This window comes from Podarcis raffonei, chromosome 5, assembly GCF_027172205.1.
Source record: "Podarcis raffonei isolate rPodRaf1 chromosome 5, rPodRaf1.pri, whole genome shotgun sequence".
In the NCBI taxonomy this organism is placed as follows: domain Eukaryota; kingdom Metazoa; phylum Chordata; class Lepidosauria; order Squamata; family Lacertidae; genus Podarcis; species Podarcis raffonei.
The window spans coordinates 91836917-91860000 of NC_070606.1; the positions used below are offsets into that span (position 1 = coordinate 91836917).

Below are 23084 nucleotides of genomic sequence, written 5' to 3' on the forward strand. Positions count from 1 at the left end.
AGGGTTCAATCTTAAAAGGAGGAGAGCCTGGACACATCTGTTTCCGGTCAATGTAAGTGTTTCACAGACGTAATATAACAAATTTATTGCTTTGAAACTTGAAATTATAAAAAAGCTAGGAATTTCATGATGGGAATAAACCAGATAGACGTTTTATAATAGGACAATTTGTATAACTATCCACATTTTGAAATAAATTGTTTCAAAACACTACATGATGAGACTTAAAAGGTGGTTGTGGTTTCTTTTGCAACCCAGTCTTGGATGTTGGTGTTACCTTGCTAATCCATTACTCTCGCCTGAATATAGATTCAGGTCTCTAAATATAAGCAAAAAGATGAATGATATGACCAATACCGGAGCAAACAGTCCCTCCTGGCACAAACTTCATCTTTTGTCAACAATAAGAATAAATTTTAAAAATTAAGCCATTGATCAGGTGGTGTGTCTTCATTTCTTAGCTTGACCTTCCAATAAGTCTTTAGCTTCATTAATTTTGGCTGCGACATATGGAGAACCTCCTGGCAAAGGGGAGAAAAAAAAAGGATGTCATACATCACAAAAGGGGATATTTGTCCCAACCTTTTGATATGTGCTATGGTCTAAACCACAGAGCCTAGGGCTTGCTGATCGGAAGGTTGGCAGTTCAGATCCCCACAACGGGGTGAGCTCCCGTTGTTCACTCCCAGCTCCTGCCCACCTGGCAGTTCGAAAGCACATCAAGTGCAAGTAGATAAATAGGTGCCGCTCCGGTGGGAAGGTAAACGGCGTTTCCGTGCGCTGCTCTGGTTCGCCAGAAGCGGCTTAGTCATGCTGGCCACATGACCCGGAATCTGCGGACAAACGCTGCCTCCTCCGGCCAATAGAGCAAGATCAGCACGCAACCCCAGAGTCGGCCACGACTGGACCTAATGGTCAGGGGTACTTTTACCTTTACCTTTATACATCTATGTATCATGACAGGAATAAAGCCATTTCAGAGTGATGGGCATAGGGAGAACCTTCAGAATTACAAAATTACCCCATCAGAGGATGTGCTATTAGCATGATTCCATGATTCTATTAAGATGATTCTATAGAGCTGAAAGAGAACCCGGGTCATCTAATCCAACATCCTGCAATGCAGGAATCTCTTGCCCAATGTGGGGCTCAAACCCTGAGATTAAGGGTCTCATGCTCTACTAATTGAGCTGCTCTATACACTCAAGCGGGACACGGGTGGCACTGTGGATTAAACCACAGAGCCCAGGACTTGCCAATCAGAAGGTCGGCAGTTCGAATCCCCGCGATGGGGTGAGCTCCTGTTGCTCGGTCCCTGCTCCTGCCAACCTAGCAGTTCGAAAGCACATCAAAGTGCAAGTAGATAAATAGGTACCACTCCAGCGGGAAGGTAAACAGCATTTCCGTGCGCTGCTCTGGTTCGCCAGAAGCGGCTTAGTCCTGCTGGCCACATGACCCGGAAGATGTACGCCGGCTCCCTCGGCCAATAAAGCGAGATGAGCGCCGCAACCCCAGAGTCGGCCACGACTGGACCTAATGGTCAGGGGTCCCTTTACCTTTTTATACACTCAAGCAAAGTACCCGAAAGAGGGCCCTTCCACACCTACCAGAAAACATCACATTTTCTCCTTAGCACAACACTTGAAGATTTCCCATCTGACTCTGCAGCATGGTCTCATACTAAACAAACACTGACAAATGTCAAAATTTATCTCATTTACCTTTATCAGGATGATTCAAGAGCATGATTCGTCTGTGAGCTTCTCTGATTTTTCCTTTATTAGCTGTAGGACTAGTAGTTAAAACAAAACAAAAAAGATCAGTTCCAGGTATGTTCAAAAGTAGCAACCTATAGATAATCTGTCATCAGGGATGGGCTGCTGCTTTGGCCTGTTGGCACTAACTTGGCCGACTTGTATCAGACATCCAAACATCACTATTAATGAGTTACACACAGCATTCTTGCAATGCAGCCCTAGCTAAAAAGTTGTATGCGCATTCCACAATATTTACAAAATTCCAGCAGCAGGCACAAAAAGAAATGGTCTCTCCCACTTGATTAGTTTGTGGCTACATGAACAGACAGATAAAATATTTTCTCCCCTGCTTCTATCGTTATTTCTTCTGCTGGTGTGTTACATACTCAAATAACTATTTATTTATTTGTCTGTTAAAGTATTTATATAATGCTGTATCGTAAAAATATATCACAGCGGTTTATAATGATATAAAACCAGAACCGAACAATAACATAAAATGTCAAAAACAAGTTAAAAGCAAAGAAAGAAATTAAAGAAACATCAACAGACCATTGGGGGGGGTACCTGCATAGGCCTGGTGGAATGTACATGTTTTCAGAAGATGACTGCTGAATCTCTACTCACAGATCGTTCCATGAGACTGGGCCGATGACACTAAAGGCTCAATTTCTCATTTTCACTCTTGGGGAATGACCAGGATGCTTCTCTTCAACTAGAGAAGCCCTACCTTTAACACAGGACCCAAAAGGCTGGGGAACACTTATGTACCTCAGCCTAACTTCACTTTTGTGATGCTCAATGGTTTGGGACAAATGAATCTGATTGACTCTGAAATTTCATATGGCAAGCATACACCAGAGAAAGTCACCAAGAGTCGTTGGGCCCCTGCGTCTTTGAAAACCTGAAATTCTTTCTTACCTCACTCCTAATATTAAAGCAGCTTCCCGCTTGGTCATTTTGGGTTCAAATCCTCCTCTGTAGTAGGCACTGAAGGCCTAAAATAAGATGCATTAAAAAAAAAGCATTATGCAAAATGAGCAAGATAACTGTGTGACTAGCATCATTATTTGGTTGAGTCACTAGGTGGTACTAGAAACAGTTGCATCTAGTCAGCTACCTGTGGTTGTTCTGTTCTTGTTTAAGAGAAATAATGACATTCTTGTCTAGCTTCCTGACTGGTGTGTGCAGTGCCTAGAGAAGCCTAGACCATTTCCTGTATTTGAGGCCCCTACCCATAATATTTTTTTTAATGACTTCAACCACACAAAACCAAAATACTCCCCCCTGCCTCAACTCAACAACCAAAAGCTGCTTCCTCACTTCAAACTTGAGAAATAACAATGATGCACATGAGAGAAAGTCTAAGAATTTAACACACAAATTGAATGGGATAACATTGCACTGTGAAAACTCATCATATTCCCAAATATTTAGACTGCAAGCCTAACTCCACTGATCTGGGAGTAAATCCATTAGAATCAACACAACCTACTTTCAAGTACACTGCAGGACTGCAAAGCATTTTTTAAAATACGGTTTGTGGTGCAGGGCTCTTTTTAGTGGGAAATTTAGAACTGCCTGGTGGAAGGTGATTGTAAACTTTGTGCAAAACACTCACTGCTGTAACACACCTGTGTGTTTTCCTTGTATGTGTACACATGCTTTCGTGACATTTAGAAGTCTAAATAGAGTGGGAGAAAATCCCCAGACAGGACTTTGACAGCCCTAAAGCAGAGGAGTTTATGAATCAGCAGAGACATAACATGGAGCCTGGCCTGATAACGACTGCAAAAGCCATGGCAGAAAAAGATAGCGATGCAGTGCTGAGAGAAGAATTTGCAGCTCAACGTATCCACATTAATGATTTCAGAAACATGGAAGGAACTTGATGTAAAAATTTTGATATTTTGTTAGATATTAAGATTCTTGATACAGATTTTGATATAACTGCTTCAATATTAATTGTGTTTAACCTTTAAGTGGAATGCATCAATGAATGGTTCCTGTGTGCCTGCATTTTGCAACCCTCGTGCTCTCTAGGCCATAAACATGAAATCCTGTCTAACTCTGAAAGTGGCACAAATGACCATGAAGGATGTTTTCCTAAGTCTGTTTTGAGTAAACACTGGAGTGCAAATCCAGCATCTCTCCTTGAAGCTCTTTTGACATGTTTTGGGAACAGGGAAGTTAAGACAGGGGACTGGAATGTCAATAAACACTGCTGAACACTTGGTTGCCAAGGAAACTGTTAGAAGTGCAACATTTGATTTTTTTTTTAAGGTAATATTTTATTAAGTTTAACAATAGAAAAATAGAACAATAAAAACACAGAGAAAATATAAAACACAACAATACAAACTTTCACAATACATAAAATACAAACATTTAACAAGGGGGGGAAAAGAACGATCGACACACAAAAAATAGAATAAGAAAAACACAAATCACTCTTTTCTAATTATTCATCTTCAATTAACTTATTTTCCTGACTTCCTCACGCCTCCCTTTTTTATATCCCTTTTTAACAATTAGTTCAGCAAATTCGTATCCTACTACTTTGTCCTTATATATTTTACCTCCCAAATTTATAATTTCAAATTTTTATCTCTTATTACTAGAACCCCTTCATTTTATTTCAATGTCATCAGCATTCATACATTTTACAATACTTCTGTAAATAAATTTTAAATTTCCTCCAGTCTTCTTCCACCAACTCTTCTCCCTGGTCTCGGATTCTGCCAGTCATCTCAGCCATTTCCATATAGTCAATTACTTGCATCTGCCATTCTTCCAAGGTGGGTAATTCTTGTGTCTTCCAATACTTTGTGATGAGTATTCTTGCTGCTGCTGTAGCATACATAAAGAAAGTTCTATCCTTCTTTGGCACCAATTGGCCAACTATGCCCAGGAGAAAGGCCTCTGGTTTCAGAAGTGCAACATTTGAGACCCAAACAGTCTGGGAACCCCAAGGTAATTGCGGGTGAGTTGATATCAGTATGGAGCCATGCATCCCATGACCTGTAACCTTTCTTGATGTACGCTAAGTAGAAGGATGTTTAAAGATGTTTTGATGTTTTAAGATCCTTTGTAGTCTGTGTTTGAAATCCCTATACAGTGGTACCTTGTTTCCGGAATGGCTTAGTTGTTGAACAAATCAGCTCCTGAACGCTGCAAACCCGGAAGTAAGTGTTCTGGTTGGCAAAAGTTTTTGGAAGCCGAACGTCTGACACAGCTTCTGCGGTTTCTGATTGAGTGTAGGAAGCTCCTGCAGCCAATCGGAAGCCACGTCTTGGTTTTCAAACGGTTTCGGGAGTAGAACAGACTCCCAGAACGGATTAAGTTCAAGAGCCAAGGTACCACTGTATAAGTTTTCTTCTACTGTGCCCTGTGGCAGTCTTTGCTAACTAGCAGTTCTGCTGAACAACTTGTTAGCAAGGCTGTCCTATTGCAATAGTTTTAATAAACTGGATCCCTACAGGACGCTGATATTGTTGTATTCTCTTGGTTCCGTGTTTTATTTAAAGGTGTTCCCTCACCTGCATAAGAACAAGTGGTGTAGAAATAAATTCTTACCACAAACCGATGACTCCTCATAGATAAGGCAAATGCACTGCCAGGAAAATTAGGTGGAACTGTGGAAACGGTATAAGCTTACTAAATAAAATACTTTTAAAACTGCTTAAAAGAGAATATGGATATAAAATCAAAGTGGAAGGTTTTCAAACAGACTTAAAAAAGGTTAACTTTTGCTTGAGGGGGCTTCGCAGAATGGGCAGAAAATAACCATATTGTGGACTTTAAAGTCTAGTGACTTAAATGACTAATATGTGCCTATTCCAAGAGGATACTGAAATAACCCACAGAGCTCTATCAACTTGTCTGCATGTTTCAGTTCCTCCAAGAGGCAATATTATATGCTTTCATAGATTTAAGAAAAAGGATGAGATCTGGAGAGCACTTAGGAACGTGAAAATAGAACTGTTGAAGATCAACCAATTATGGCTCTCTGGGACTTACGTATCTCAGGACACCTTGGGGGGAAAAAGGAGATAATGTTCACAACTAGAACAATTTTGGAAGGAATTTTTTAAAGAGATATGTCAGACCGCAGCTCAGACAATCCCAATAACCCCAGCATTAGCCTTAATTTATATACTTCAGATATAGACCAATTAAGAAGTAAGGAATGAACTAAACCTGGCAATTAATGAATATTGATTACTGGCATAATACAGTCTGGGAAACAGCCATAATGGAAAATCTGTCGCAAACTTTGAAGGTGGCAAGGGGCGAGAAAAAACAAGTCAATTCTTACACTGTATGGTGTGATTTTATTAAACATACAAATGAAACAACACATGGGTGAGAAATGCCTACAACATATATCACAATATGGCATATAAGCAGGCACTACTCATTAGCTCACTCCTATTGCTCTGTTTTCCAAGCAGATTTATTGAAGAAGTCATTTTACTGGTTTACTGTAATCACCTCAATATTATGTACTGAAAAACAGTATGTTTGGTACAGGCATGGCCAAACTTGGCCCTCCAGCTGTTCTGGGACTACAATTCCCATCATCCCTGACCACTGGTCCTGTTAGCTAGGGATGATGGGAGTTGTAGTCACAAAACAGCTAGAGGGCCAAATTTGGCCACACCTGGTTTAGTATTTTACTCCCCTAGTGACCCATTTTTTGTTAGCTATGTCATGTTTCATTATTTATGTGTGTACAATTTTGTAACAAGAAAACAAAAACAAAAGTATTAAAGAAACAACAACTAATATGGCTGCAAAAGAAAACTGAGTAAAGCAAACTCACAGATTTTGGCAGCGACTGAAGAGCTTGCTTTACTTGTGGTTCCATTATCTTCATTGCTTGCAGTGCATAACGACCTTGAAGAAAAGGAAGACTTACTAAGTCTTAGAGAGTGATCTGCATGTTTTGTTGGTGCAGCTGACCAGCACTAAAGAGTTGGGATGACATTTTGTGCCTCCAAACAAGCTTTCTACTGGTGCAATAGGCTTAAGAGGGTGCAGAGGTGTAGTGATTTCTACTTGCTTCCAGCCTCTCTTTTGCTGCTGCTTCTTATTTCATTCTTCTTCCTGGGAACTCTATAGGAGTGCTGATGGCAACCACAGAACGAGCAGAAGTTTCTCTACAGGCTTTGCAAAGATACATGCCTGCAACTTGCATATTGAAAGGACGCAGCCCTGATTATAAGGGGCGGCTGCGCACATATACAATACACACACTACTTTTGAAGAGCCTAATATTTATCAAATCACAAACATAAGAATCTTTTACAGCTTCCTGGGACAACCAGTTTGTTGCTCTTTTTCTATTTCCCCATCTATTTCCCCATCTATTTTCCCATCCCCCTACAGTTAACGGAAATCAGGGGTGTGCTTATGTGCACTGGCTGGGTCATATATAGATGACCCAACAAATTATTCTATTGCTTTATAAGCCTTTCAGAATCCAAGCTTTTTTATAAAAAAAGAAGAGAGAAAAGGTTCTAGTTCTCCTGGTTAGAGATAAACTTAAAAAAAGGAATTGCAGTATATTGTAAAAAGTCACAGCCCCCTGAAAAGCCCAATTTAAGCTCTTAAAAAGTGAAATAACTTATATAAACAACGCTGTTTAGGATTAATGATTTCACAAACAAGTCCAATATTTAATCATTAACCTATACCCGAGAAAGAGTATATTTCCTTGTGTTTACAAGTTCTAAGACTAAGCAGAAGCTAGTTCTCTGAAAATCTAATTTACCGTATTTTTTGCTCTTTAAGACTCACTTTTTCCCTCCTAAAAAGTAAGAGGAAATGTGTGTGCGTCTTATGGAGCGAATGCAGGCTGTGCAGCTATCCCAGAAGCCAGAACAGCAAGAGGGATTGCTGCTTTCACTGCGCAGCGGTCTCTCTTGCTGTTCTGGCTTCTGAGATTCAGAATATTTTTTTTCTTGTTTTTCTCCTCCAAAAACTAGGTGCGTCTTGTGGTCTGGTGAGTCTTATGGAGCGAAAAATACGGTATGTCAGCCTTTGCCAACCTGATTGTCATGCTGGCTGGGGTTGATGTGAGTTATAGTCCAAAATATCTGAAGCGCACTAAGCTGGCAAAGACTTATCTATGCACTATGTTTAAGCAACACAGAGAAAACAAAGGCAGCTGTTCTTCAGCTAGTATTCCCACTAGAACAGAGCTGAAGCACCTGTGGTCCTCCATATGTTGTTGGACAACACCTCCCATCATCCTTGACCATTGGCCATGCTGGCTGGGACTGACGAGAGTCTCGATCAGCAACATCTGGGGAGCCATAGGTTCCCTATCTGTCCTAGAAGATCACCAAAGCTGCAGCAGCTTCAAAGGAAAATTCAAAATTGTTATAATTTGGGACGGCACTCTAGTGTGAGAATCAAGCACCTATTTGGACCAGAGATTCTAAATTTGTAGGACAGGACCCTCTAGGCTGATTAAGCTCTGCTACCTGAAGCAAGTGATGGACTGTTTGGGCAGAAACTCTGAAAACAATGGCTGGAGGAGGGAGTTAAGCTCCTGCAATTTTTGTAAATCCTAAAACAGTCAGATGAGTTCTGTTCTCAGGCAGGAAAGTAAGAGGACAAGGAAATAAGCACACCTGGTGACCCGCTAATATATTATTTAATATTTGCCACAAGCCACAGATTTTAATGTACTGGAGCCAGATGTATGCTCCCGTGTGAGGTCAAAGACTCAGCAACAGTGATACTATCAATTTACAATACAATACTATTCAAAGCAGTCAGAAATAAAGCCTGCATACAAAATTCTGCCTACAGAAATACAAACCTGCATATCCAGCAGCAGCTATTGTCAGACCGACTGCTATCATAGTAGTAGCCTAGGAAAGGAGGGTGGGGAGAAGGAGAGGCAATATCAGAAAATGAAAAAAAGCAGTAATTTCAGTGCATAAGTATTAATGCTATTGAGACTCAGTGGGCTTGGGAAATAAAGGGAGAGAAAACACCCTGAAAAATGATAAGATACCTGGGATGCAGACTGCTCACACACTACAGAGAGCCTTAATTGGTAGCTTTCAACCCCTTCTAGCATTTGAAACCATACACAGTGTTCCTGCAACAGCTATTCTTGGGAAAAGAGGCAAGTGCAGTTACTGAAACATGAATGATAGACATATTTACAGTCCCTCCCATCCACATTACTTAAGCAAGAGGAATCAGCAAAATTCAAGGGCACATCCTAACTAAGCTGAAGCAGTTTATGATCACTTCCCCCCATAAACTGTGTGACTGGTCAGGGGTGTGACCTGGGAAGAGGGTGTGTACAGCAGGCTGGACTAAGGGGCCTGGTGAACTATATTCAGCTTCTGAGCCAGAGGGTCCCACCTCTTCTACAAGGAATGATCTTGTACAGGAAAACAAACACATTAGCTAACAAAGGAGAGTTCTCTATCCAACCATGCGGACACAAAGGAAAACACTCCATCTCATGTTATGGTGACAACAGATGATTCACAGATGGGCAACTCCTGTCAAAGTGGCCTATGCGGCTCAAAGGGTCTGGATCTGGCCTGCCAGCTGGATCCACTTCCTCAACCCTGTCCTAGGATTATAGGTCTAGTTCTGTTGCTGGACTAAATGTCTATCATCTCTTAGTGCAAGGTTTCTCAAACTTGGGTCTCCAGCTGATGTTGGGACTACAATTCCCATCATCCCCGACCACTGGCCCTGCTAGCTGGGGATGATAGGAGTTGTAGTCCAACAACAGCTGGAGACCAAAGTTTGAGAAACACTGCCTTAGTGGTTGGGGCTCATGAGAACTGGGAGTCTGGGAATCTGGAAGGCTAATACTTCCCTATCCCTGATCTAGAGTAGCTTCCTGTTTCCAGCTGTGACAAATCAAACACTCAAAGGCCAAAAATTGTGGTTAAAACCATTAGTATGACTGGTCTGAAAAAGCAATGACCAGCAATTTTGGTCTCTCCCTCCCAACCCTTAACGGCTTTGAAAAAAGAAATTCTAGTGACCTATGCCCCCATATATGTAGCCTTAGAGAACTACTCCCCTCCCTCAGACAGACACAAGCCCCTTCCTATCTAGAATGATAAGAAATACCACAATCAGGATAAAGATTTTTTAGGGCAAGTCTTTACATGAAGATTTTTTTCAGTGGATACCAATTTCAAACAACACAATGTGGAAGGAAGCCAGCTTAGTATGTGTACAAGGATAAAAATATTAGCGTTTAAGGTGCCAAAAGACTATTTTCTGGTTTTGCTGCAACAGACTAACACAGCTACCTGCACCACCGCTGGGAAATTGAAAATCGTTGGCTGTTAATCCAAGTTCATATTACTTCAGACTAAGGCTGCGATCCTACGCACACTTTCTTGGAACTGTCACTGGGCACAGATAGTGAGATTTACTTCTGAGTAAGCAAGCACAGCATCGAGCTGCAAGGCGCTTACTTCCGTGTGTTGTATTTTTTGTGCAGCTCCCTGCGCCTACCTGTTCAAAATGAAAGGTCAAATTACTTACACACACACACACACACACACACGGCTGTTCAGAAAACACAGCCACCATTCCGTCTGCTCAACGAAGCAGAGAGAGGGGGAGAGAGAGCGGGGAAAGGCTTCTTTCAGAAGAAAGGTAAATTGCAAGGGAAAAATGGACGAACTGCAGCAAATCATAAGAAGACTGGAAGAGTCTGCTGGCTTCCAGATCAGCCCAGTGGCCCATCCAGTCCGGCATGCTGTTGTTAATTAAATTTGTATACTGCCCTATATGACACCAGGTCTCAGGGCTCTGTTCTCACAGCGGCCAGCCAGATGGGAAAGCCACATGCAGGATCCGGGCACAAGAGCACTCTTCTCACCTCCCTCTCGTGGTTTCCAGCAACTGGGGCATTCAGAAGCATTTGCTGCCTTCAACTGCGAAGGGCAGAGCCAAGGTTGCCACATGTCCTGTATAATGCAGGACTGTCCCATATTTCAATGCCAAAATGCTACGTCCCGTATTGATAGTTTTATCCTGTACATCATAGAATCGAAGAGTTGGAGGGGGTCCCCAGGGTCATCTAGTCCTACCCCCTGCAATGCACGTCGTCTCTCTCTCCCCCAAGTTAGAGATCCTCTCCAAATGCATGCATTTGAAAGGGTGTGTTGAAAGGTCATGTATTTCAGCTCTGGGTAGCCAAGCACAGACAGATTTTCAAATGCGCACATGCATGTGTAACGAATTCCAGGGGACCCATCCTGTGAGGCTGCAATGGCTTGCTTTGAGGTCACTTCAGGTGGAAAAACAAAACAAACCGGCCCCCCTCCTATTTTGCAAAAGAACAAAGGTGGCAACCCTATAGAACAGGGGTCAGCAACCTTTTCCAGCCATGGGCCGGTCCACTGTCCCTCATACCTTGTGGGGGGCCGGACTATCTATCTATCTATCTATCTATCATCTATCTATCTATCATCTATATACAGTGGTACCTCGGGTTACATACACTTCAGGTTACAGACTCCGCTAACCCAGAAATGGTGCTTCAGGTTAAGAACTTTGCTTCAGGATAAGAACAGAAATCGGGCTCTGGCGGTGCGGCGGCAGCAGGAGGCCCCATTAGCTAAAGTGGTGGTTCAGGTTAAGAACAGTTTCAGGTTAAGTACGGACCTCCGGAACGAATTAAGTACTTAACCCGAGGTACCACTGTGTGTGGGGGATGCGGGTGGCGCTGTGGGAAACACCTCAGTGCCTAGGACTTGCTGATCGTAAGGTCAGCGGTTCGAATCACCGCGGTGGGGTGAGCTCCCGTCGTTCGGTCCCAGCTCCTGCCCACCTAGCAGTTCGAAAGCACCCCTAAGTGCAAGTAGATAAATAGGTACCACTTTATAGCGGGAAGGTAAACGGCGTTTCTGTGTGCGGCACTGTTTCTGTGGCTCGCCAGCTGCAGCTTCGTCACGCTGGACACGTGACCCGGAAGTGTCTTCGGACGGCGCCGGCTAGCGGCCTCTTAAGCGAGATGAGCGCGCAGTCCTAGAGTCGGACATGACTGGCCTGTACGGGCAGGGGTACCTTTACCTTTACCACTGTGTGTGTGTGTGTGTGTGTATATATATATATATATATATATATATATATATATATATGTGTGTGTGTGTGTGTGTGTGTGTATATATACACACACACACACACACACACACACACACACACACTGTGTGTGTGTGTATATATATATATATATATATATTGGGGGAGAACGAATTCCTATGCCCCACAAATAACCCAGAGATGCATTTTAAATAAATGGACACATTCTACTCATGTAAAAACATGCTGATTCCCGGACCGTCCGCGGGCCGGATTTAGAGGGCGATTGGGCAGTATGCGGCCCCCGGGCCTTAGGTTGCCTCCCCATGCTACAGAGCACAGCCATAGCTGCCGGAAGCCCCTCTCCCCACCCCACCCCGCGACCCCTCGCCCCACCTCGTGCCAAGCGGGATGGCGTTTCCTGAAAGGAGGGCCAGGACAGCGGGCCCGACTCTCCCCGCACACTCACCATGGCTTCTGCTGGGTAGCGGGAGCAGCAGCAGCAGGAGGGGGGGGGGGTTCGGTCAGGCAGACACTGGCCAAGGGAAAGCTCCGTCCCGCGTCCCCACCCCCCACCGACGCTTCCCCGCTACCGCCCCGCCACCCGGCTGGCTGCTGGCGGGCAGGTAGGTTGCGAGCCCTCCTGCCGTAAAGCAGAGGGTGAAGCCTGGCGCGCATGTCGCGAAACGCCAAAGGGTCCGCCTCCTCCTCTTCCTCCCGCCCCGCCCCGCCAGCGCCCGGCGGGAATTGGAACGGGCGGGGGAGGGGCGCGTGCCAGGCCGGGGAGCGCTTCGTGAGGGGGGGAGGGCGGAGGGCGGGAAATTTACCTCAGCGACATTAAAAAACATTGTTTCTGAGGTCATAAGAAGGTAGAAATCTGGTTAGCTTGGCCAGCTTCAAGGTAGCCGTACCTTAATTCGCATAGTGCAGCTATGTTATTTTTATTTTTATTATTGTTATTATTATTATTATTATTATTATTATTATTATCATTATTTAAATTAAGCTATTATTAGTTCAGCTTTTTATTATTATTTATTAGTGGAGCTTTATTATTATTAATGTCATTTTTATATTCTTTTATTTTTATCCTCATTATCAGGATTTTGTATTTCTGTTTTGTAATTTTTATGCATTGAACCACTCTGAGACTTTCAGATGAAGTCCAGTATACAAATTTATTTTTAAAAAATATTAGTAAATATTATCAGGGCTTTTTTTTTGCAGCCTCTCAGGTGGGCGCCATTGCCATTATAAGAAAGCAAGGGGGGCATTTGTGGTGAGTTCCGGCACCTCTTTTTCTAGAAAAAAAGAGATTGGTGTTTTTAGTTTTGAAATATCTCCATTCTGGCCTGAGCTTTTCAGGTTTTTGTGTAGGCCAAAATTGTCATTTTGGGGGGGAAATTTCAAACCCTCTTAACTCAAAAATGGGATGAGATTTTTTTGTTTTTAAGAAAGATTTAAACTTTGTTCTGATCGTTGAACTAGTGTACAAACTTTTAAGGAAATTGGACGACACAAGGTAAAAAAATTGTTAAAAATTGGATCACTTGATATGGAATGGCCCTTAAATGTATGTTTTATTTCCTAGGTTTTGCTATGCAACCTGAAGACTATTGGCACCCACCTCTTGAATTGTGCTCCTTAAGATCACACACATACATGTAAGCCTTGCATTTTGAACTGGGAGATATGGAAGATAACCACTTGAATACAAAATGTAAATGGGCAGCCAGTCACAAAACAGAAATAGTTTAAAACTCAGAAACACCACAACGCAGCCTGTGCTGTAATGTATGCAGTACAGCAACTGAACCACAATTTCCAACTTGAAATATGAGAAAGTGAATGTAGAGTAGGGAATGTGCCATGACATGGATTTTCAGAGGGAATTAAGTGCAGTAGACATTCTATTTCATTTCTGTTTCCATTTTCTCTTGCTCACACCTCAAATATTAGACTGTATATAACAAGTTTTGCTTTTTAGTCAAAGATACATGGAGATGCTGCAAATCTATGCATATTTATGCTGTGAAATGTCCCACTGTGTGCAATGATTATTTTCCAAGTAAATTAGCATTGCATTACAGCTTTAATTTTTATTTAATCTGTATATTATACACACTCTTGTTCCCTCTCCAGTTATGTTCTATTTCAGTACGCTTTGGCATGTATGAACAACTATTTTATTGCCCCTTCTCAGGATACCTGGATATCGCTGGTAGCAATAATAAATATAAATAATTATCATATTTTTAGACCGCTCTCAGGGCAGTGTACAAAAAATGTGCTAAAATGCAACATAAAATCAATAACTCACTAAAACCATAAAATTATCAACAACAGCAATAATGTTATTATTTATACTCCACCCATCTGGCTGGGTTCACCCAACCACCCTGAGCAGCTTCCAGCACATATAAAAACACAATAAAACATCAAACATTAAAAACTTCTTGATACAGGACTGCCTTCTGAAGTCGTCTAAAAGCTGTGTAGTTCTTTATCTCCATGAATCTTCCACAGACTATCAGCAGTACATAATTCACAGCAAACAGGCCAGGTCAACCATATCATCAGTTCCCAAAGAGCAAATTGAACAAGTATGCCTTCAGTAAACATCAAAAAGTACTGTATTTTTCGCCCCATAGGGTGCACCGCCCTATAGGGCGCACCTAGTTTTTTTGAGGGGAAATAAAGAAAAAAAAATTATTTCCCCCCCAGGCGCGGGGCTGGCGCAGGGGAAGCCCGAGCTTCCCCCGACCCAAGCCCCCAGAACAGGCTGCTATCCGCAAGCCTAGGGAGCCCGGCGGGAAGTCATGCCGGTCTCCCCAGGCTTGCGGAGAGCTGCGCGAAGCCTGGGACTGCAGGCAGCTCTGCGCAACCCTCGGGAGACCGGCGTGAAGTTGCGCCGGTCTCCCAAGGGTTGCGCAGAGCTTCCTGAAGCCTGGAGAGCGAGGGGGTCGGTGCGCACTGACCCCTCTTGCTCTCCAGGCTTCAGCGAAGGCCTGCATTCACCCCATAGGACGCACACACATTTCCCCTTCATTTTTGGAGGGGAAAAAGTGTGTCCTATAGGGCGAAAAATACGGTAATTGGCAGGGGTACAAATATACCTTCGGTGGCAGAGAAGGCCCTGCTATGGCTCACCGTGGAAGAAGTCATAGTGTAAATGGAACTATCAGTAGACTCGCTTCTGCAGATAATGGGAGAGCTGCTTCTTCAAAAGCCCAGGTTCCAAGTTATAAACAACAAAGTGAGCACTATTGTAGAAGAAGAACCTCAAAGTGGTTTAAGGTTGGCCTAGTAACAAAAAGGCAGCCAGGGCTGTTCTTTTAGGAGCAGTGTGAACCATTCACACCTTGCTCCGCCACCCAGTAACTTGTGACTGCATTCTTCAAGGGCAGCCCCATATAGAACACGTGTGCCTTTCCCTTTCTCTCACAGACCACATATACATACTTACCTCATCCTATCTCTTTCTCTCAGTGTGCACACACAAACAGCTTGTACATCTCCCTACTTCTTTCTCTGCCCAAGTGCATATCTCTGGCACCCACCCTCCATACTCGGTGAACATTAAGAAAAGCCCCTGTGTAGGGTGAAACAAGTGTTTGCCACCAGCTGCACATGATTGGCAGGCAACAAACTGAGGCAAACTGCGTGTTCTCAATTGCTTCTTCCTCCCTGGGGAAAAAACCCCATGGGGCAAAGCAGGGGTCTTGTCAGCAGCTGCACGTTGTTGGCAGGCAACAAACAACTATAGGAATGAATTAGGCCAGAAGGCAAGCAGGGAACCAATCACTACTGATTCTTCCCCTCAAAAATTCTTTAAAACCATTCATGGTAGAAGGTGGCCTTTCAACTCCAGTTACTTGATTGACATATGGCTCCAATTACCAATAAATGTTTTCCCATGCACTGGGTTGGTGATGTGGCGCCCACTCTGACCAGTGTTTACTTGTATTTCCTGTGAGATCTGTGCTACCTGCCTTCTAATCTTCCAGCCTGTTTCATTGACCAGGGCTCCTCAGAAACCCAAGGAACATTTGGGGCTCCACAGTGCTGACAAGGGTGTTAAAGAGCAATCCTGCCAATGGCCCTTTCCGTCTTGCCATTCCATAGTGAAACTAGAGCCTTGACAGAATAACTAGCCAACAGGAAAATCCCATAGAACACTTAGCAATCCCTTGGATTCTGAATATTTCCAGGGGCTGGCCATATTAGTGCATTTCCACCCCTGCAAGGGGATCTGCCACACCCACCACAATTTCAAACTGACCAGGGAGCAATCAATCTGCATCTGGGGTTCTCCAGCACCTTAACTGAGGTTGCCTTTGCCATCTCAGGATGGGCAGTGGGATGAGTGGTAAAGCAATAAGATCCCTGTTCTCTTTTTCTGGCCTAACACCGGGTATAGCCACTCCCATCTGCCTGCCAGGTGGATAGGTTTCCAAGTGAAGAAGATGGAATTTCTGTGAATGATGGTGAAACACATCCCTCGGACCCACTAGTGCAGTGATACTGCATTGAATTGTGTGGCATGATGCAACTTAAAAAAGAGCACCATCACAATATACAGTGCTACAAGTTCAGTGATGTGCTACAGTAACTGATCTAGAAATCCCATGGAGCAATAAGAGGCACCATCAGTGTGCACAAACCAATACAGTGGTACTTCGGGTTAAGTACTTAATTCGTTCTGGAGGTCTGTTCTTAACCTGAAACTGTTCTTAACCTGAAGCACCACTTTAGCTAATGGGGCCTCTTGCTGCCGCCATGCCGCAGGAGCACGATTTCTGTTCTCATCCTGAAGCAAAGTTCTTAACCTGAAGCACTATTTCTGGGTTAGCGGAGTCTGTAACCTGAATCGTATGTAACCTGAGGTACCACTGTATGACACACCAAGAGAAGACTTACATTGCCGTTTTCCTGGGTAAGAGCTTGTTAAACACATATCACAAATGAATCAGGCTGGTGGGAGTCCAACAATGAGTATTACAAGCTAGCACTTAGTTGTTAATCAAATTCCCATAGGGTAGTCCAGTATCAATATAAGTTTAAATAAACAGCACCTCAAGATAGTTCCCACTGATTCTGTGTGTAGAATCAGAGCATGAAAGCTGGAAGTTGCCCTGCCCTATTACTTACATTCTGAGCCATGCACAAATGACTTCATAATGGAGCCACAGATGTACCTTCAGCTATTGCTTTTGTTATGTGTGAGACACTATTATTAATACATGACACTGTATTATTAAGAATACTCACAAACAAGTACCAGAGCTATAATTCACCCTCATTTTGTGATAATCTCCAGCAATCAAACAACTCAGCTTGTCCATCTGGAACCAGCACGTGATATTAAGTTTACACAGATTGCTCCAGTGGTCAGTTGTATTTGTTCAGAGCCCAGCAGGAGAAACACCATTAGAGTGTGCATTCACTAAAAAGAATCCTGTAGTAATGTATCTGGAACAAAAAGAGAAAGGCAAGAGAAAAGTGGTCATGGGTGGGAGAGGGGAAATAGGAGGTCACAGACAAAAGGAAGAGAATTAACATAAATACAAGAAAGGACCAGAAATGATAAATATAGATCTGAGGGGACAAAGGGGGGAAAATATGTGGAAGAGTCGCACAGAGGGAAAAATGGAACCAGGATATATAGCCTGGTTTCCATGACAAGTCAATTTGGGGGGGGGTTTTCCGGAAAAGCAGCAGCCTTTGCTTGCTATAGATGTGGCCATAACTTTCTGTTATGAACAGAAATGGTAGTTTAATTTTGGTCACACTTAATAGGCATCAACCTTGATAAAAAAACACAAAAACAAAAGCACTTTAAAGGCAAAATAGAAATACCTTTTTTCAAAGTTGATTATCAGTGAACTGTTGGCTATCACAAAATTCTCTAAATCAGGCTGGGGATTTATTTAGCACAAAGGACCATGTGGGAAATATATCACAAAATGAATAGTTTAGGTTTGTGATATTGACATAAATTGCTTATCATTTTCTTGGTGTTGTCAAATGCTGATCAGATGTTGATGTGCTTAGTGTATTTATACACAGATGCTGTCATTTTGAATAAACATTTGTTAGAACTGAAACAAATTTGGCAACTGAACTTTTTCTTGTCTTGCTTTTCTTGTTTCTTCTCTTTGTCATATATAAATATGCCACTCCATTTTCAAAAATCTCTCTCTTACTAGTAAATTAGTGTAAGGAAAAGTAGATGAAGGTATGTTTAAAGTGTCAACAACTGTTGAAAAATACCCAAACATTCATGGGGAGTCTCATGTAGCCATATGTTTCTCATGGTTTAGCTCAGGGGACATGTAAACAATTTCAAGAATCTGAAAATACCGTAATTCACCACATAGTTGTCACATTTTTTATGCCAGTTTCTCTTTTTAAAAAATGGGGTGCGGTAATTATGTGAGGAGAAAAGACATGGCCAAGCAAGGTGGCTGGTAGCTGGCATGTCCCAGAGCAGAGGGCCCAGGAGGAGATGCAGACAGTTGGGTGCGAGCCAAAGCACAGGGTGCTGGAGATATGCGCCTGTCGAGTTTGTGCATGCTCCCAGTGGCTTGTGCGCCCCAGGGCACGAATAGATATGGCCGGTTCTGCTGGCAGCTGGCACCAGCCTGACCTCTGAGCTCAACTGCCAGCGCTCTGGCACCTTCCGGTCCCAAGTAGGGGTGTCCCAGCCCAGGGGACTGGAGTGGGGCAGATGTGAGAGAGAGGGTATCAGGAACCTTGGAAGGGACCCAAGGAGGCAAAAGCAATCCGGTGCCTGGGTTGAACTTCCATCCTGGTCAGTAGCCAGTCCTAATAAGTGTAATAGGTTTTAATTAAGGCCACAACTGGCTTGGCTCTGCAAATCTTCCAGCTGTTATCTTGGGCACTGCTCCTGGCTGCTCTGCTCTGCCCCATGGCACCAGGTATGCCCCCCCTGCTCATCTTGTTTATTTATCCACTGTACAGTTTAGCTATCGCAGGAAGATGGAAGTTTCATGTGCCATATTCACTGAGAATGCACATGCTGAGAATTATACCCGAGAATTATACCCTTTGACTGTTATGTGGTGAAAGCTTTGGAACAGATTTTAGGGCCGGAAAAATGGGGTGCAACATTTATGCAGTGGCAACGATTATGCGGTGAATTACGGTATTTTACTCTGACTGCAGTAAATAGCAAAATGCCTTACCATATTTGAACAGTTATTCAAATTACAGCTAACCCCACTCTGGAAGAATGGCAGATGAAAGTGATGGACTATATGGAGTTGGCGGAAATGACTGGCAGAATCCGTGACCAGGGAGAAGAGTCGGTGGAAGAAGATTGGAAAAAATTTAAAGACTATTTGCAGAAATATTGTAAAATTAATGAATGTTAAAATGATGTTGGATTGGATTTAAGTGGACTTAGTAACAAGGTTAACAAGAATATGTAAAAATGAATTGATAATGGATGATAATATAAAGTTATAAATATGTTGAGATGTGGAGCTAAATTTAAAGAAAGAGGGTAAGGATTTGCTGAATTAATTATTTGAATGGGAATACAAGAAAGGGAGGTGTGAGGAGGTCAGAGAAACAAGATAATGAGAATTCTAAAATTTGGGAAAATTAATTGGTTTTTAATCATTTCTTGTGTCTGTTGCGTTTTATGTATTTTTTGTATTTTTGTATCTTTTGTGCTTTTTCTTTTTTGTATTTTGTATTTTTTGTTTTGACATTCTTGTTTATTTTACAAAACCTTAATAAATATCTTAAAAACAAAAACAAATTACAGCTAACATTGCAATCTTTCTTACTTAACTTGGAGGAAATCCCATTGAACTCATTGAGACTTACTCCTGAATGGATATGTATAGGATTGTACTGTAACTGAATTACAATCATAAGGTAGATTTTCAACAGCACAAGTGATAGTCATGTGTTTAACTTTATTTCCAGGTTCCAGTGGCAGTCAGTTGAACTTTATAGGCTTGATATCTGGTAAGAAAGCAATACTCTTTTCTCTCAGTTTCATATTTGTTAATATATATTTGAGTCTTTGTAATTTTGATACAGGGTCTTAAGTTTTACCCAAAATAGACCCATTGAAATTAATGGACCTAATTAATTTTAGTATTTCTGAAGGGAGTAAAACTTAGTTGAATACCACCCTGACCTTATAATATCCACCTCTGGCTGAAGATGGTTATTAAGGAGCTTCCTCCTGATAAGAGGATTTCCCTGAATCAAGAAGTGTTAAACCCAATGGCAAATGTCCCCTTTTGGGGAAAGGTGTTCAGTTGGGTGGAGGCCTTCCAGCCTCAAGCATGCTTGGATGAGGTTGAATATATGGATCCATTTCAGTCTGGCTTTAGACCAGGTTATGGCACCGAAATCTACTTGGTCACACTAGTTGAATATATTTGTCAGGAGAGAGATGTGAGAGTGCAACTCTGCCTGTTCTTTTGATGGCTTTCTATACCATCGACCACAATATCTGGAGCAACTCAGGGAGGTGGGGTTGGAAGCACTGTACTTCATTGTCTTTTGTTCTACCTCCAGGGCTATTTTCAGAAAGCAGTTATGGGGCGGGCATTGTTCAGCCCCATGGGAGCAGTCCTGTGGTTTCCTGCAGGGTCCCTTCTTGTTCCCTATACCATTTAACATCTATCTGACACAACTGCTATCTGTGATCAGGAGATTTGGAGTGAAGTGCCACCAGTATGTGGATAATACCCAACTGTGTCTTTCTGTTCCATCTGAATCTGGAGAGGTTGCTGAGGGACAAGGTGGATGCTTGGAGGTGGTGATGGGTTGGATGTGAACCAATAAATTGAAGTTGAATTCTGAAAAGCTGGAGGTGTTATGTGATTATCTAGAAGATGGGTATGTGGCCTAAACTCGATGGTGTTGCATTCCCCTGGAAGATCTGTCTCTTGAGATATTCCTGTATCAAGTGTTGTCACTGGAGGCTCTGGTGGCCTTGTTGGCTAGGACTGCCTATTTCCAGCTCCAGCTGGCTTGCTAGCTATGGCCTCTTTTGGACAGAGATTCTTGACCATGGTACTCCATGCTCTGGTCACTTCCAGATTGGATTACAGTGGTACATTGGGTTACATACGCTTCAGGTTACATATGCTTCAGGTTACAGACTCAGAAATAGTACCTTGGGTTAAGAACTTTGCTTCAGGATGAGAACAGAAATCGCACGGTGGCAGTGCGGCAGCAGTGGGAGGCCCCATTAGCTAAAGTGGTGCTTCAGGTTAAGAACAGTTTCAGGTTAAGAACGGACCTCCGGAATGAATTAAGTACGTAACCAGAGGTACCACTGTACTGCAATACAGTCTGTGTGGGGCTCCCTTTAAAGACGACTCAGAAACTTCACTTCTCTAAAACGCAGCAGCCAGATTGTGCAACTTTCTCTGTTCTCCTGAACCAAGTCACCAGTGTGAGCCTCCATTCCCAAAAGCTTGTGGAATGTTCCCTTCCAGTTCACCCCCTGTGAATGTAGTCGTAAATTGCGGCAAGGAATTTCTTTTCAGGATGGAGCTATAATGTATTAGTCCTAATCCAGGCTATTACTGACCAGTTCATCACTTCCACTGCTTCACCTGTTCAATCTCTAGGACAAATAGCACACTGCCCAGCATACTGATAATACAACACTTAAAAGGGAATGGGTGGCGCTGTGGTCTAAACCACTGACCCTCCACACAATGGGGTGAGCTCCCCTTGCTCTGTCCCAGTTTCTGCCAACCTAACAGTTCTAAAGCATACCAGTGCAAGTAGATAAATAGATACCGCTGTGGCAGGAAGGTAAACGGCGTTTCCATGCACTCTGGCACTCATCATGGTGTCACCAGAAGCAGTTTGGTCATGCTAACCACATGACCCGGAAAGCTGTCTGAGGACAAACGCTGGCTCCCTTGGCCTGAAGCAAGATGAGCACAGCACCTCACAGTCACCTTTGACTGGACTTAACTGTCCAGGGGTCCTTTACCTTTTACCTTAATAAAGGTAAAGGGACCTCTGACCATTAGGTCCAGTCGTGGCTGACTCTGGGGTTGCGCCACTCATCTCGCTTTATTGGCTGAGGGAGCCGACGTACAGCTTCCGGCTCATGTGGCCAGCATGACTAAGCTGATTCTGACGAACCAGAGCAGCACACAGAAACGCTGTTTACCTTCCCGCCGGAGCAGTACCTGTTTATCTACTTGCACTTTGACGTGCTTTCGAACTGCTAGGTTGGCAGGAGCAGGGACCGGGCAACGGGAGCTGATCCCGTTGCGGGTATTCAAATCGCCAACCTTCTGATTGGCAAGTCCTAGGCTCTGTGGTTTAACCCACAGCGCCATCTGCATCCCTTTACCTTAATACCACATTTCAAATCCAAGATGTCTCCTGCAGGCTTCAAGTACATGTTTAAAAACATGGAGGATAAGGTGGGCACTGAGGGATCCACAATGCACAGCAGTAATATCACAGCACCCCCTTCTGGAAATGATCCGATAGGAGTGGAATCACATTATCATGCCCCCAACTTCCAAACCACAGAATTCAACCAGAAAATATACCATGGTTTATGATACTGAAGGTCACTAAGATTCATGGGCGTAGCTGGGGAGGGGAACTGTCCTCCCCACAAATAAATAAAAATCAATAAAATTACATAGCAACTGAGGTTCTACCCCCCTAACAAAAGGCCTGACCCCCTAACAAAAATCCTGGCTACCCCCATGCTAAGATGTCTAGACAAACTCTTTACTTCCTTGTCTTCTGTAGGCATAGGTCACATATTAGGATAACCATCATGGCTTGAAACCAAATTGGAATGGGTCCAGATAAACCATCTCATTTAAGAAATTCTATAGAGTTGCACAATCAAGCCCCTCATGAGCAGCTTGCCCCCAAAGGAGATATTTGAAAGTGTTAGAGACCTTGTAGACTCCTAATGCAGTGAGGATGTTTTGTGTTTCATATACTTCTTATGATGGTGCAAGATTCTGTGGATTCTGAGACCAAAATGTCTCAGAAACTTTTCTGAGCTATATGTTAGCCATTTCTATGGTATACATCAGGGAAGAGGAACTGGATCTGGCTGGTGGGTGATCCGTATCTCCCTCACCTGCTGTGGGCCAACTCTGACAGATTGTGTGGATCATCTACCTTTTACCACCTGCCATCATAATGACAGCAGGAGATTGACATCCATCAAAGTTCAAAAGAGGTTGTTATAACCAC

At 43.1% G+C, this 23084-nt stretch overlaps 2 protein-coding genes across 10 annotated transcripts in view; one reads left to right on the forward strand and one right to left on the reverse strand.

Annotated features, from left to right (window-relative positions):
• Positions 1-38: 38 nt before the first annotated feature.
• On the reverse strand, positions 39-12418 carry DNAJC19 (DnaJ heat shock protein family (Hsp40) member C19). The gene is made up of 6 exons (XM_053390637.1): positions 12313-12418; positions 8590-8641; positions 6583-6656; positions 2679-2755; positions 1722-1792; positions 39-521 (listed from the first exon to the last, which is right to left on the reverse strand). Exons 1-6 carry the CDS (start codon positions 12313-12315, stop codon positions 451-453), a joined length of 348 nt encoding a protein of 115 aa, XP_053246612.1. The 5' UTR covers positions 12316-12418; the 3' UTR covers positions 39-450.
• A 123-nt stretch (positions 12419-12541) lies between these two features.
• LOC128414804 (uncharacterized) overlaps positions 12542-23084 on the forward strand; it is a 470265-nt gene continuing 459722 nt past the window's right edge. For 4 of the 9 annotated variants that reach the window (XR_008330734.1, XR_008330733.1, XR_008330735.1 and 1 more), the window contains exons 1-3: positions 12546-12744; positions 13435-13507; positions 19803-19844. Coding sequence is in view for 5 of the 9 variants with exons in the window: in XM_053390630.1 (XP_053246605.1) it covers positions 13443-13507; positions 19803-19844 (107 nt within the window). In the remaining 4 variants the exon portion in view is untranslated. Of the gene's footprint in view, positions 12745-13434; positions 13508-19802; positions 19845-23084 lie in introns of those variants that run through there. The other 5 variants (XM_053390631.1, XM_053390632.1, XM_053390626.1 and 2 more) reach the window with 5 other exon arrangements.

Excerpts from the sequence above, each read along its gene's own strand:
- DNAJC19 (XM_053390637.1), bottom strand. Across the intron at positions 2,756-6,582 it reads TTCAGTCGCTGCCAAAATCT|GCCTTCAGTGCCTACTACAG; the intron begins GTGAGTTTGCTT and ends ATCTTATTTTAG. Across the intron at positions 522-1,721 it reads CTTGAATCATCCTGATAAAG|GAGGTTCTCCATATGTCGCA; the intron begins GTAAATGAGATA and ends CCCCTTTGCCAG.